At 39.2% G+C, this 14,271-nt stretch overlaps 2 protein-coding genes across 3 annotated transcripts in view; one reads left to right on the forward strand and one right to left on the reverse strand.

Annotated features, from left to right (window-relative positions):
* itgbl1 (integrin, beta-like 1) overlaps positions 1-3,600 on the forward strand; it is a 64,313-nt gene extending 60,713 nt beyond the window's left edge. The window contains exon 11 of the mRNA XM_030757593.1: positions 3,161-3,600. Coding sequence (XP_030613453.1) covers positions 3,161-3,249 — 89 coding nt within the window. The 3' untranslated portion in view covers positions 3,250-3,600. The remainder of the gene's footprint in view (positions 1-3,160) is intronic.
* A 1,389-nt stretch (positions 3,601-4,989) lies between these two features.
* fgf14 (fibroblast growth factor 14) overlaps positions 4,990-14,271 on the reverse strand; it is a 139,575-nt gene continuing 130,293 nt past the window's right edge. For both annotated transcript variants that reach the window (XM_030757597.1, XM_030757598.1), the window contains exons 4-5: positions 8,277-8,475; positions 4,990-7,255 (exon numbers count right to left, since the gene is read on the reverse strand). In XM_030757597.1, the coding sequence (XP_030613457.1) occupies positions 7,113-7,255; positions 8,277-8,475 (342 nt within the window). In that variant the 3' untranslated portion in view covers positions 4,990-7,112. The remainder of the gene's footprint in view (positions 7,256-8,276; positions 8,476-14,271) is intronic.

Raw genomic sequence — 14,271 nt, forward strand, 5'->3', positions numbered from 1 at the left:
AAAAACGAATTTGCTTGTATTAGTGCATGCATAATTTATTAATATAGACAAGTAAAAGCCAAAAAAGTGAACAAATCATTGAAATAGTTACAAGTATGGCTAAAATCAAAACCAGTTAACATTGTTAGCTTATATTAAGTCTAAACAGTTAAAATAGTGTGTTATGCAATGATTAGCTGGTAACTGTAGTACTATGAGTGGTTCAAACAGCTCACCATAATATGCTGGAAGCTTATGAAATTACCTAAACATCCACCTGAAACTGAAATAGAACACAGTAAAAAGTGTATGTGCAGAAAGTTGAAGTAATTTAAAATTTTGAGTGAAAACAGTTTATATTTCAGCTTTAGCTGTGGCAGAAATGAAAAAAAAAGCAGGAATGTAGGTTGTTTTCACTCAAAATTTTAAATGACTTCAGCTTTGTGCACGTACATCTTTTTTAGAGCATTCTGCATAATGAGAACTTCTACTTTTAATCACTTTGTACACCATTTGTTTTTGGCTCATTTTGTACAAATCTCGCTAATGTTAATGTTTATGGTTGTGTGCCAGGCAACAGTAAAACTATATGTCATACTTATATGGCATATGACTGTTTATCCATGGGAGCTTTATTCTTCTCACTCACAATGGAAAGTTCAGTACACATCTAATTATTTTTGCCCTGGGGGCCTGGCAGAGTCTGAATAGCTTCACAAGTGCTTCTCATCATGACTTTAAGACTCCAAATGTCAGTCTTAATGTCATTCAAATGAACATCAGTGTTTCCAGATGTAGATCAACATTGCTTAAAAATTCTTGAATGCAGGGAGCAAACTAAGAAAATGCATTCCAGCATCTGGTAAATGTTCCTGACTGCCATTACTGACTGCAGTATAAATGTAAAGCTAATCATATCCTTGGAAATTATTTTATTGGAATGGTGTTTTACATGGAAAGGCAATTCCAGAAAGGATTTAATATTTAGATAAAAGAGCTGCTGCTTCTTTTTTTTTTTTTTTTGGTCAGATAACAGTGATTGAGTCGTGTTTTTGCCCCCATTGTAATGATTAGAAATGTTTGGCAAAGTTAGACAATAAATTGCTCTGCATCCGGAGATTTCATGGACCCTTCAGAGCTGTGGATTCTCATTACACATACCACCGATGAGTGATGTGGAAAATTTAGCATATTAGGAATGCTTGCTGGTTAATTTCATGCACTGAATATGATAATTTCAGCAACCATCTCAGAAAAGAGACAAAAAGATCTGCCGAGGTGTCTGCTACACAGGTAAATGTGTAAAACAAAAAAGCCCAAATAGATGACAACATTTCCTCACCATGTAACATTTTCAAATTGTGTTTCGTTGGTGGCACGCTGAAAATGAAGAAGAACCTGAGGTTTGAGTTTACTGTATCCATCAGAGCTGTTTAAATACAAAATATGAACTACAGATTCATTTATTTTGGATGTATTTGATATGCAGGAGAGAAGAGGTGAGCACATGTGTTTCAGCCATTATGATCATCCACATCTAAAGTTCCCCAGAGAGGGTTTAATTTTTTAAATATCCCGTTTTTTTGCTTACTCTTCTTCCAGATAATGGAACACAGAGAGCTCCTCAGCTATCTCACAAATTAGATGAAAAGGAGTCTGAGAGCCTGGCTGGTTCTTGAGGCTTTCAGATACGTAAATAGACAACGCCTCTGCAGAGACCTCGAGGTCAAAGCAGAGGCTCCACTGAGATTGACCTTTTCAGACTTCCCCATAATAGTAATACCTCACAGGATAGTGAGACCAGCTCTGAAAAAAATACACATTTCACAGATTGTACTGACAAGCATTGTCTGTTTTGAGAAACCCTGATATAAAAAAATAAATCCTCAGTACTCCACTGTTGTAATCAAATCTCTAAAACACTGGAAAACATAAGTGAGCCAAACATTTATGATCATTGACATGTTCCTTCATCATAGTGAACTCGGGAACTAACCCAAAGTCTTTCTGCTGTAAATACTCACCAAAAAGTTATGAGTCTATTAATGAAAATGGTCCCCAGCAAATCCACTATTTAATCCCTTTTCAATATTGTTTTTTTTTTCCAGTTACCAACTGTGAGAGGAAAATATTTAGCCTTGTAAACATTTTATGATCAGTTTTTAAATGTTTCCTTCTGTGGAAAGAAATGGGTTTCGAACGTGATCCCACGGACAAGGGGGAAGAGCTGAAAACAACTGAGAAACCACCCACAGTTTTAGTCTTTTAATGGAATTTATTGACAAAAATAGTAGCATAAAATAAACTTGTAGTAAGTAAGGGGCTGCTTAGTCTGCCACCTGAACTCAGCAAACATGATGACTCTAGCTGAGGTACTTTCTGTAGCATCTTCCTTCCCTATCTCTCGTTCCTGTTTCGCCTACTTCCTTGTTGCCTCCATCAGACTCCCTTACATACCTCCCTCCTCTCCCACAGAGATATTTGGTGGTAGATGTAGCTTTTCAACCGTATGACAGGAGGCCAGCAGGCGTCCTCTTCCTAACCCCAGCACCTCTGACTGACAGCTCTGGAAGCTTGTTGAGAGGTGTGGGGTATATACTGTAGCAATATAATTCTGACAGTAGGATGCTAGGCTAGTCTAAACTTCATTGGAGATAAAGAACACAAAAAACCAAATACATGTTTTGGCTGTTTGTCAGCGTGAATGAGTTGGTGACTTAACTTCCCTATTTGCTGTAGAGAGGGATCAGGTCTTGTATTAGAGTCTAGTGGTTTAGACTCCTCCATCCACTCCTCAATCCACTGCTCCATTGTCAGACTTCTAGTAAAAATATTTCCTACTTTGTTACTGAGAATACAGGTCATTCGTATGAGTTATTATTCATTTTCTTTGTATTGCTACCACAGGATCTGGTCAAATTTAGAGATGTTTGAGCTTTGTCCCAATGTTGTAAAAATAAAATGTAAATAAATTAAAATTAAAAGTAATTAAGCCTCAGGTTTCTCCTGCTGCGAAGCAGTGGAAAACCACAGACTGTCCTCAGCAGTGTCATTGGTCTCCATCCCCTATCAGGGAGCTGCACCGAGGGAAGCAAAGAGTGCGAAAAGAGGAACCTTGTTAAAGGTCAGGCATGATGCCACAGCTCTTTTAATTCACAGCTTTTCTTCTCACATCTCACAGGGAATGGGTTGTGCAACTGTGGCAACTGTGAGTGCTGGGACGGCTGGACGGGGAATGCTTGCGAAATCTGGGTGGGAGAAGAATACTGAGGTGAACAGAGAGCAGGACACTGAGTTCAGAGAATTGAGGCATGGCTGCCCGGTGTGACCAGGAGCACCACGAGTCACGACCAAGCTGGTGAAACACCACGTTATCGAAACCACGGGGAGGAGAAAGGAAGACTAAAACATGGATGCAATTCTGCGTATCACAAACAGCATTCATTATTTTATTGTACTGGTTGCAAATGATCCTTGTTAAGACTGGATTTTGTAGATGAAAAGAAACAACCATAGCTCTCCGCTTAAATCATATTACAATGTAAACATTTATGTTTTCAAAGCAGTTTTGATTTTTTTTTTTTTTTATATTGTAGGAATGCTTACATATTTCAAATGGCTACATATAATAGGATGCAAGTACATGACAGTTTCAAATGCTGGAAAGAGGATAACATGTATCATGATTGCATGACAAGATAATGTTGTTATAACATGTTTGATACTGTGGAAGGTATTGTGGTCTGTTTTTACTGGTACCAAGTGGTCTGTCCTTCCCACGCTGGACTGAAAGTTTACTCCAAAGCTCAAGGCATCGGTTACGCTGAGGTTTTTATTTCTTTTTCATAATAAAACATTAAATGTGCCGCATGACACAACATTTTGCATGGAAAACAATGCAAAGACCTTAATCATACATGGTTACAAATTTGTTATAACATGACATAACTCCAATGGGCATACTTGCAATGGTATATATAGAGAGAGATATATTAGAAAATAAATCATTTTAATAGTGCCTACTCTTCTCCGCGCCAGGAAATCACCCCAAACAATCTGCCCCGAAACCTGTACTGTCTTACTAGTGATAAGGTTAAATTCTAAGTGGAAGAAACAAAGAGAAGGGAATAAATAGTTCAGTTGTGGCATGCTGGACGTCCATGTCACTTCAAATGGCGGTATCAGGGGATGAGAGCTGCACTGACACAAGAGCTCAGTCACCACTTGAAAAAAGGACCGATAAGAAGTCACAAAGAAAATTTAATGTAAATTCTACTTTGGCCTTTTTCATGCTTAAACTAGCCAATTCCCTCTGTTTTCTTTGTCCCCCGAAAATCACAGGTGCAATAATATACTGCACACTATATTGCATTAAGTATGTTACTGACATTACAGTATACCTTTATATAAATATTTTTTATTCAATATGTTGTATGTGTGTATACAACAAACACAAACTGTATAGTGTAGACAAACTCATTGCATATATGTAAAATTAGCGGAACATACCAACAGTTCTTGATTGACATAGCCTACTACATGCAGTTCATCAATGCCATCCTCTCCCCATGCAACAGATGGGACAACACACAAAATAAGAGGTCGAAAACAGAAGCTAGGATGTTCTTGTAACACATTTGAACAAATCAGGTAAAGAGGCAAACGTGATTGGGATCTGGAGACAAAAATCACACACATAACCCATATATGGGAGAAATGAGGACAAACAAAACAAATGGGGGCTACAGCAATGCAGACAGATGTACTTTTACACACTGGTCATTTACAAAAATAAAGCCAGCCTTGAAGGAGCCAGTTAACTGGGCTGCAGGGCTGGGGCAGTCACCAGCCCAGCATGTAGAGTTTGTAAGAGTGGAGGATGACAGTGGTTTCCAGCTCCTTGTATGTGTGTGTATATTATGCCATTTTTAGCATCAACAGCTTTGTACAGACAAATATTGATATCTATGTAATGTGCTTTGATGTGCTGTAATAAGAAATGATCATGTATAATCCCAATAAACTCAGAAAATTATATTTACCAAATCAATTTCTTAATATAGTTGCACTTTTAGCAGCATACAGCAGCAACAATCTACATAATATTCTAAATCTTACTTAACTAAAACTATTAGGGAAAAAAAATCATTAAAGCAAGACAAACATAAATGTATTGATCACACAGAGCTTTGATAAACTGCTAACAGTCATGATGAAAACGCAAAACAAAGTGCAGTGAATTACCCTCGGATCAGCTGTGAGTGTGCTGCAGCCGTGATACATGCCTGTTCAACTCCTACACTGAACGTCAGTGCTCATCCATTTACACATAGTGAAGAACAATGCCCATACCTTATTCCTTATAGAAAATACATGCATGTGATTATTCAAGGTATATCTACTTCTCCAAAATGACATCAGTCAAGACCTTTGCACATCTGAGCAGAGTTGATTATTTTGGACAGAACAAATGCTATCACAGTGAAAGCTTCAGTGAATTGAATCAGAGAGAGAATCGAGATTTGTTTTCTTTTTTTCTCTTTTTCTTAAAGAATCAGTTCTTCTTGGGATGAAAAAAAGACTTTGGTCATTTCAGAATGGGTACATCTGAGCATGGTTTTTCAGTGAATAATGCTACGCGTCATCTACATGGATGTATAGGGTGGGTGAGGCACCTTTGGCCCAGTGGGGACTGGGAACTTGTTTTTGCATGCCGGGAATCAAGGTCCAAACAGGCACATGATAGGCCAAGATGATCAGAACTGGACTCTGCATGCTGAGCTAGAAGACAAATTCTCTCATTATAATAATAATATCTAGTCATTTAAAAAGTTATGATTTTTAATAGTCATTTTCCCTAAGTTTTATACAGTGAAAATGTTTTAATATAAGCCATCTCTTGTATAACTGCTGCAAGAAGAGAGAACACAATATTAACCTTGTCCATGCTTTAGTTTGCTGAACCAAATAGGGATGCAGCCAGTGTAAATGTCACCTACTGGTTTTCAGCCACATTGTTTTCTGGCTTTATGTAGACACTGCTGTAAGGTGGCTGCCAGTGCTGCAGTAGTAGACCATCTGGGTCAAAGCCACAAGCCTTGCCTTATAGTCCAAAGAAGTCAGTGAGTGAGGGACAGAGGCCTACAAGGCCTAGAGATATTCCTAGAGCCCACGCTCTGAAATAAGATTAAAGAAAAATAGACTTCAGATTTTCTATTTACCAGAGAAGGCGGACAGAACCGCTGGTGGGACCTAGATAGTGATATGTATACACCATTCCTTACAGCGCTCTCCCACCCACACACACATCTGTTTATAAATGTGTATGTGTGTCTGTGTGTGTGTAGGGAGCTCCTCGCATTGATTGCAGTGGCGGTAATTAGCACTTCATCAGCTATGATTGCAGGAGCTATCTGCCAGCCTCCGGTGTGTTTTACTGGCTGATAAAAAAACAACAAAAAAAACCAACAACAACAAAAAAAGAGCAAAGTCTCCAATTTTCTACACAAACTTTGTGTGTCTGTCTATACGTGTGTGCATATTGTAGGCAAGAAGAAAATTTGGACTCTTTCCTATATGTGTTCGATTTTTATGCCACATCTGTGTTCATGTGTTTCTTAGAAAATCACACAACTCCCTTGCAAAATGTTTTCTAGGTTACTTGACAAAGAGAAAAGTGTGACTAAAGATAGAAATAAAGGGAGAGGGGACATGTAAAAAATAGAGGACAACAGTCCAAATAGTTACTCTATCTATACAGTCTCTATCCCAGAACATAGCTGGTGAACTGTGGTATAGAAAATAGATCTGAAGGTACACAGACTCTGCTGCAACAGGGCATTATAGAGAGGGGCAGGTTTCTAGGACAAGCAAAGTACCAGAAGCGTCATTGTGAAACACATGTCCCTCCTGTGCTGGGCAAACCCAGCCACCTCAGAATCCATCTGCCTGTGCTGAGACAGCTGGAGAATTTGGGAGAATGAGGTGGAGAAAAGGGAGGAGCAAGAGAAGAAAGGAAAGGAGGTTCGCCTGGATCTGATCCACAGAGGGGTCTGGAGTCTAGCTGGATAAAGCCCTGTCTCCGTCGCATTCCTCCCCTCCAACACATGCATACACGCTGGGCACTGGTGTGGCTATGTGGTGGGTTTGTCGGGCTTGCTGACGGGTTTTCCTCCGTTCATCACTGCCGGCTCACTTGTGCTTTTACTGGGAGGTACTGCTGCCTTGGGCACTGTCTCTCCAACATCATGCAACGATGGCTCTCTGTACATGGCAACTGGGGGGGCATTAAGGAAAGAAAACAGAGAGAGTTTAGCTACGTAAAACTACTAAAGCACCAAGTGTCCCCAAAAAACGTTTGTTCTTTAGTCCGTATATACAGTAATTTCTCTGTATATGTGTATGTGGCAATAAAAGTTGTTGTTCTTCTTCTTCTAATCACATCTGTCACACACTGAACCCACTCTGCAATTTACAGAAGGCAAAAAAACAACAACATAATAATACATTTTTTGATTAACTGGGCTTTGGACTACCATCCTGACTCGCTTTTTTGCTCCATCCAGGCTGATGGAGACACAAGACAAAAATCTAAACACCAAGGCTTTTTTGACAAAACTGCAAAAGTGTCTCATTATCCCCCACTTTACTGCCACTACACTACAGCTGTAATACTGCCTTGACAGGACACTTCAACTTGATTCTCTGTTTAAATAATTCGATGCAATCAGGCTGGTGGCTGACAAAAGTGATGGTGGCTTCTGCCTGGACTATCAACATTTCATGCCGCACTTACAGAACAGCCATGCCTCCTGTGCTGTATGCACATGAGCAAAAGAGTGCATCAGCACACAAATACAAAAATATGTCAAACATATACTGTATTATATTCTATATATTTTCATATAGTAGTTATACAATTAGTATTATAGAATCATGTCATGTAGTATGATGCAACTGTTTTATAATAAAATAAGGGTAAATGGTGAGTATGGTCAGATTTTACAGGTTTTACCGCCACATATGCACAATGTTTCCTGTTGTAAAAAAGACATCAGTTTACAGCTACAAGGTCATGACATGCAAGAAAAAAATGCTTTAGTTATAAAAGCAGTGAAGACAAAAAAACAAAAAAACGTGTGCCTCCAACTATGTAAAAAACGCAATGCTCAATTCACAGTTTTTAAAATATTTTATTTATCCCTAAAAAGAAGAATGAGCCAAGGTTTAAGCATGTAACACTTCCATGTTTTAATGCCTTTATTTTATCATCTCCTCTCTGTGTGTCTGCTACATACCTTCTAATGGCTTGGGCAGGAAGTGAGCAGCTGGTTTTGTTTTTTTCACTCGGTTCCCCTTCATGGCTTGGCCTTCTTTATTGAGCCCTAGGAACCAAGCTCTTCCCGACTCCTGTTGTCTGTACAGCATGGATGAATAGATCACATAGTAGTTCTCGAACACCGACTCTTTGAACTTGCATTCTGCTGTAAAGAGTTCCTGCAGGGAGACACAAAAGGCGCAGACAGTTTTTAAATAAGGCTTTGGTTGTGCTTTGTCTTTACTACAAAAACAAATACATATGATATTTCATGAGACTATGATGTGCTACATGGAGGGGGGGGGGGGGGGGGGGCATTAAAGCAGACTCAAATGAATGATTGATGACTTACATTGTGTAAGAATAAAACAGATGTCAGATTCATAATTTATATTTGATCTAGAAGGAGGGTCACCAGGACAAGTGTCAACTTTATTTCAAGCTCGCAATGCACAAAATAATGTTATGGCAGCCACAGAAACCACCCTGCTAGTTAAAATGAACTTCATACTTCTGCCTGTCTTGAAAAGGATGAGCACTGCAGCCTCCGTCGGTGTAATCATGTCTGATTCAAGCCGAGCCTAACGACCTGCTCCGACAAAATGTAACTCTCATTCTCTCCTTGGCCTTAACCTTGACATCTGATGTAAGAGCACCCGTTTAGTCAATTAGCTCATGTTCCTGGCAGAAAGTATAGATTGTTATACTCTGACCCCAGGACCGCCAACCCCCCACCCCAGATGTCAAGCCAAACTTGCTTCGCTGGTTCCTCAATGTTTTTTAATTGGTAAAATCCAAAAGGGGCTCATTTTTTCCCACATAGTATATCTGCTTTGGGAAATTTGTCTATGACTGTGTTCTGAACTTTGTTCAAATAATGATAGAGCTAATCAAGGGATTCTTTCATCCTTTACGCCTCAATCTGGCTATGACAAATGAACACAGAGGCACCACATCTCTTTCTGCTGTTACCTATTCATCTCCAGCCAGAAGGGTAATAAAAAACATTTTTTACACTGTCTGCCCCAGCAAGCTAAAAATAAAGGCATTCATTGGGGTATATTAATCAAAGCGTACAAAGAAGAGTTTCACCACATCTGTTGTGAGCCGTTCACACTGAACTGGTTCACAAAACCAAAGACCCTGTGTGTCAAAAACCTCTGATTCATGTCAAACTGCTGTGGTGCTCAATGTCTGGGGTCAGTATTACTTAGAGATCACTGTAAGGAGCACCTTCATTTCTCAGCTAGAAATAAGAAAAGTCTTTAGTATTTAAAATGACTGTGTTATATCATCACCCAACCACTGTGAGCTAATTTCTATGCTAATCAATGTAAAACTAAACACACAAACATCTTTATGAAAGCCCGTCTTTGATGACTGTTTATCTATTTTTCTGTACCCCTTTGATTCTATGCTAATCTTCAGCAGCTATAACAGTGATTATGTTTACAGTCTTTCAGTGTCTCAGCATGTTAATATTGTCCTGTTGCAGGCATTTGATCATAAACCAGTGTAAAATATGATCTGATAATGGTGTTGCATGAAAGGTTAAGGGATCTTTTGGGACTGTTCTCCAACAACAACAAAAGAAGGTCATTTCTGCACATTCTGTACAGCATTATGCAAGTCTTGAGTCACCCCTCATTTCTTTATATTTTGCTAGGAAAATGGGAAATAGCTGCAGCAATTTATTGAAACATCTGCAACCATTGATGGAAATACAGTATATGAGACAAAAAACAGAGTTTGTACAATTCTGACGAACTTGAAAGTCAATATTTGGCATGAGTTTATTCTTCAGCACAGCCTGAACTCTCTGAGGCACCTTTCTTTTTATATTTCTTTAAGTAGTCTTCAGGAATAGTTCTCCAGGCTTCTTGGAGGACATTCAAAGCTCTTCTTTGGATGTTGGCTGCCTTTTGTTCTGTTCTCCATTAAGATGATTCCTACACTGCTTCAGTAATGTTGAGGTCCATGTTCTGGGGAGGTCAATCCATGATTGATAGTGTTCCTTCGTGTGTTTTTCTATCCAGGTATGATTTTACTGCACTGGCACTGTGTTTGGGATCGTTGCCATGCTAAAAAATAAAGCTGAAGCCAATCATACACTTTCTAGATAGTATTGCACTGTGGATCAAAGTCTGACTGTACATTTCTATGTTCATACTTCCATCAATTTGGACAAGATCTTCAACACCACTGGCTGAAATGCAGCCTCAAACTACAACAGATCCTCCACTGTTACACATGCTGTAGACACTCACTGTTGTACCTTTCTCACCACCTCCTCCATACATACGGACAATGATTTGAATCCAAAATTTCCAATTTTCAGTCCAGTTCTTCTGTAAATTGGCATACTTCAGCCTTTTCTCCCTGTATCTCCTCTTTAAGAATGGCTTCCTCACAGCCACCCTTCCACTGAGACCATTTCTGATGAGGCTTTGATGAACAGTAAATGATATTTCCCTCAGGTCCCATGTCAGTTCTTTGCTGGATTTTTTCCTATTTCTTAAGGACATGACTTTCAGATACTGTGTACCACAGTCTCCTGGATTGAAGTCATGTATAATTTATTTCCAAAAGAAAAACCAGCTGGTGAGTGGTTTCTGGTGGTAAAATTGGTCTGAAAGAGGTATATGGTGCTATACTGAAAACCCCCTTGAGATTGCCATGGTCGCCCATAGTTTGCATGGAAGACAAACACTGCAAACACTCCTTCACTACTTGCTAAGTGGCAGTGAAACTGTGTGATGCAAGCCAGACCGCTTGTGTGCTTTGTGGTTTCAGGGAAGGAGGTACAACTTGATGCAGCAACCTCTCTGCAACCACTTTCACCAAGTAACAACCAGCAACTTCCAGTAGCCATTAACCAATTGGTCGGAGAATACATTTTTCCCTAGTGACCAAAGGTTGCCAGGGAGTCACTGAGTGGACTCTAGGCCTGTGTAACTGAAGCTTTAAGGAGATGTTGAGATGTTTCATCCAGTAAGACCAAATATATCCAGTGGTACAAGATGAAAAGCAGGCGGAACCCAAGTCAGTTGAGTTCATTCTCTTTACCAAATTTTCATGGATATCCACCCAGTAGATTTTGAACAGTTTTTTTTTTTGTTTGTTTTTTTTTTAACTAAAAACAGGCATGACAGTCAGCCAGAAAAATATTCAACAGAAAAATATTCGGGTTTTTATCTCACAGGGCTTTTTCATTGCAAAATTTCATGGTAATACATCAAAATGTTATTGAGATATTTCAGCCTGAAACAAAGTAGTGGCCCAATAAATCTTGCCATCTCTGGAGAGTAAAAGTTCTCTTAGTAATTTTCCATTTTCCCCAGACTTTTCATACTGTAGTTGGTAGGATGAGGTTCTCTCTGTAGCACAGAGAGCACAGGTCATTATTTATGGGCTAAATGCTTAGTTTTGAACATCGGACACACAATGCCATGATTATCATGTAATTAGCACTTTGCTGAATTACCCCTGTCAGAGCTTATCCTCCAGACACTATTCAGCTGAAAGGAGAGCTGAGCAGGAAGGAGCAGAAAGACACTTGGGATTACAATAATGATCCTAAGAAGCACCCGGCTGCATTTTGAGTGTCCTTTCTATCCTTGCCCGAGGACTCATGGGTATTTCTGAGTGGAAGGCACGAATGCATGATGCACAACAACAGCATCAGCTGACATGTCAAAAAAAAAAAAAACTCAGAGTTGCTGTGATTGTCCACATTCAGTTGCAGAGATAAACAGTTAACACTGTTATTGCATGACTTGAGAGGTATTGAGAGGTCAGAGAGGTATTATGGTATGGTGAGATATTTGTCGGGAAATTCTGCTTCCTGACTTTGGTCTGTCTCGACAGTGATTACATTACACAAGAGACTTAACTTCAGTCTATTCTAGTGGTAAATGTAGGGATTAGGATCAGAACTATTAATGCTGCTTTTATAGCCGACCGCAGAGGCTGAGCAGAACAATCCACTCATAGGCAGACACACTGCAGTCTGAAGCAATAAAAACTAAGCCTTACATTCAAAACGCTGAGCACGAGCCCGAGTACGTTCACATCAAGCAAACATTCTCTCTGGATGATGATGCACAAGCTCGACCCCATCATTATTTGCTGTGTGTCAGCAGCAAACAGTAGTTTGTCATATGGCTGCTTATTATGTCCAAGTTGTCAGTAAGTAAGGCGGGAATGAGTCCAGACTGCCAGGGAGGTGACAGAATATGGTTTTATTGGCTGTACCCAAAACATACAAGTTTGCAGATTCCAAATTATAGAGAAGTGCTACGTCAAGGGAGAGCTGTCATTTTTCTTAGGTTGATCTTGAGGCAACAACAAGGAACAAAGGTTTATTTGTTGAACCAAATAACCACTGTTCTGAAAGAGCAGTTTAAATGCTCTTTTCATGCTATAGGAAACTCTGTTGTTCAGCCGATTAGAAGCAAAACATTTTTACCTTCATGGTTCCTTGACTTGCTTCAAAAAGGTAATCAATTCTACTTTTTCCTCGTCAGGTGAGCTGCACTCCAGGTAATTAAGCACATCATTTTGATGCCGGTCCAACACTGATTACTTATATAACGCCTACAAAACAGCCTTGAGTCAAAGCAATCTAAAAGCTGTTGCCAAGTCCATAATTGTGGCTAATCAAATTCCTTCACATAGATGCACGTCTCTGTTTATGCAGGCTGAGCAAGTGGAGGTGCCTCGTTTGTGGAATGAGACGGCTGGTCAACATAATCAGTTTGATTTGGAATGAAGGCAGCTATATCAGACAAAGTGTTAATTGCATTTTAAGAGTCTGAATGTCCATGGTAAGTTATATGACTTGCCATTATTTATTGTCTTAACACAAAACATGTCTTTTCTTTTCTTTTTTTTTCATTTGTTCTAATTTCATCATTAAACAGAAGTATGTGGGCACCCAAGCAGAGACAATCTATCCATACAAAATTGATAACACACGAATGTCAAAGATGTAGCCTACTCACACTTTTACAACACTATAAATCGAGATTAAACGACAGCATGCAGCTCGACATGGGTTGCTCAAATTGACAAAACTAAAGAGAGTCACCTAGCTCTGCAGTTTCTGTCAGACTTGTAGCCTGTTTCAGCTCCTTGTTTTGAATTGACAGACTGCAACTTTACTGTTTGTTTTCACTCTCAACCCAATCCAAATCACTTCTGTTGTTCCCTGACTCTTGGCTAAATCGGCAACAATTACTGAACAACTCAGAAAGGTGTCAGTGTCTTTATAGGCTTGTTTTGCTGCCTGAAAGTGGCAAAATCTTATTTTGCTGCTTTAATGTGATGAAAAGTAAACCACTAGAGCTCCATTTAATGAGACCCTTGCTTGTTTCACTGACAATTTTCTTTGAATGGCTCAAAAATATTCAAAAATAATAAATTTTTTTACGTACATGAAAGAATCTCGAGAGTGCCTTTGCTAAGCCACCTTTCCAGTGGGACTTTATTAAGGTAAAAACAAACACCTGGCTTTTCTAAAACCCCACTGTGAAGAAACACTGCTGCAGGATTGATTTTGTTTCTTATTCAGCACAGGAAAATGTAGTACATTTAGAAGGACACACCAAATTCACTGAAAAATTCATGGATTACATTAATGTAAAAACAAAAACAAAATCCTTTTTTTTTTCTTGTTTAAGGACATTTGGCATTAAATTGCACTCATAACAAAAAAAGTAACACACAGCCTGAGCAATTCTGAGATTGACATATGAATTTAAAGCAGCAGACAAACCAGAAACAGCTCAACCTTTACATTCAGAGCTGCCTGCTAAATATTTTCTAACCAACATCAAACTGATATTTTGGGAAAATATGGGTGACATTGAAAGAGAACGGGGAGAAGGAGACTCAGACACACCACACACTTTCACACCAGTGGAAAATCGAATCATTTTTGAGGCTCCAAACGGTTGATTTTCTTCCCACTCGAT

Source organism: Archocentrus centrarchus, chromosome 21 (assembly GCF_007364275.1).
Source record: "Archocentrus centrarchus isolate MPI-CPG fArcCen1 chromosome 21, fArcCen1, whole genome shotgun sequence".
Classification (NCBI taxonomy): Eukaryota; Metazoa; Chordata; class Actinopteri; order Cichliformes; family Cichlidae; genus Archocentrus; species Archocentrus centrarchus.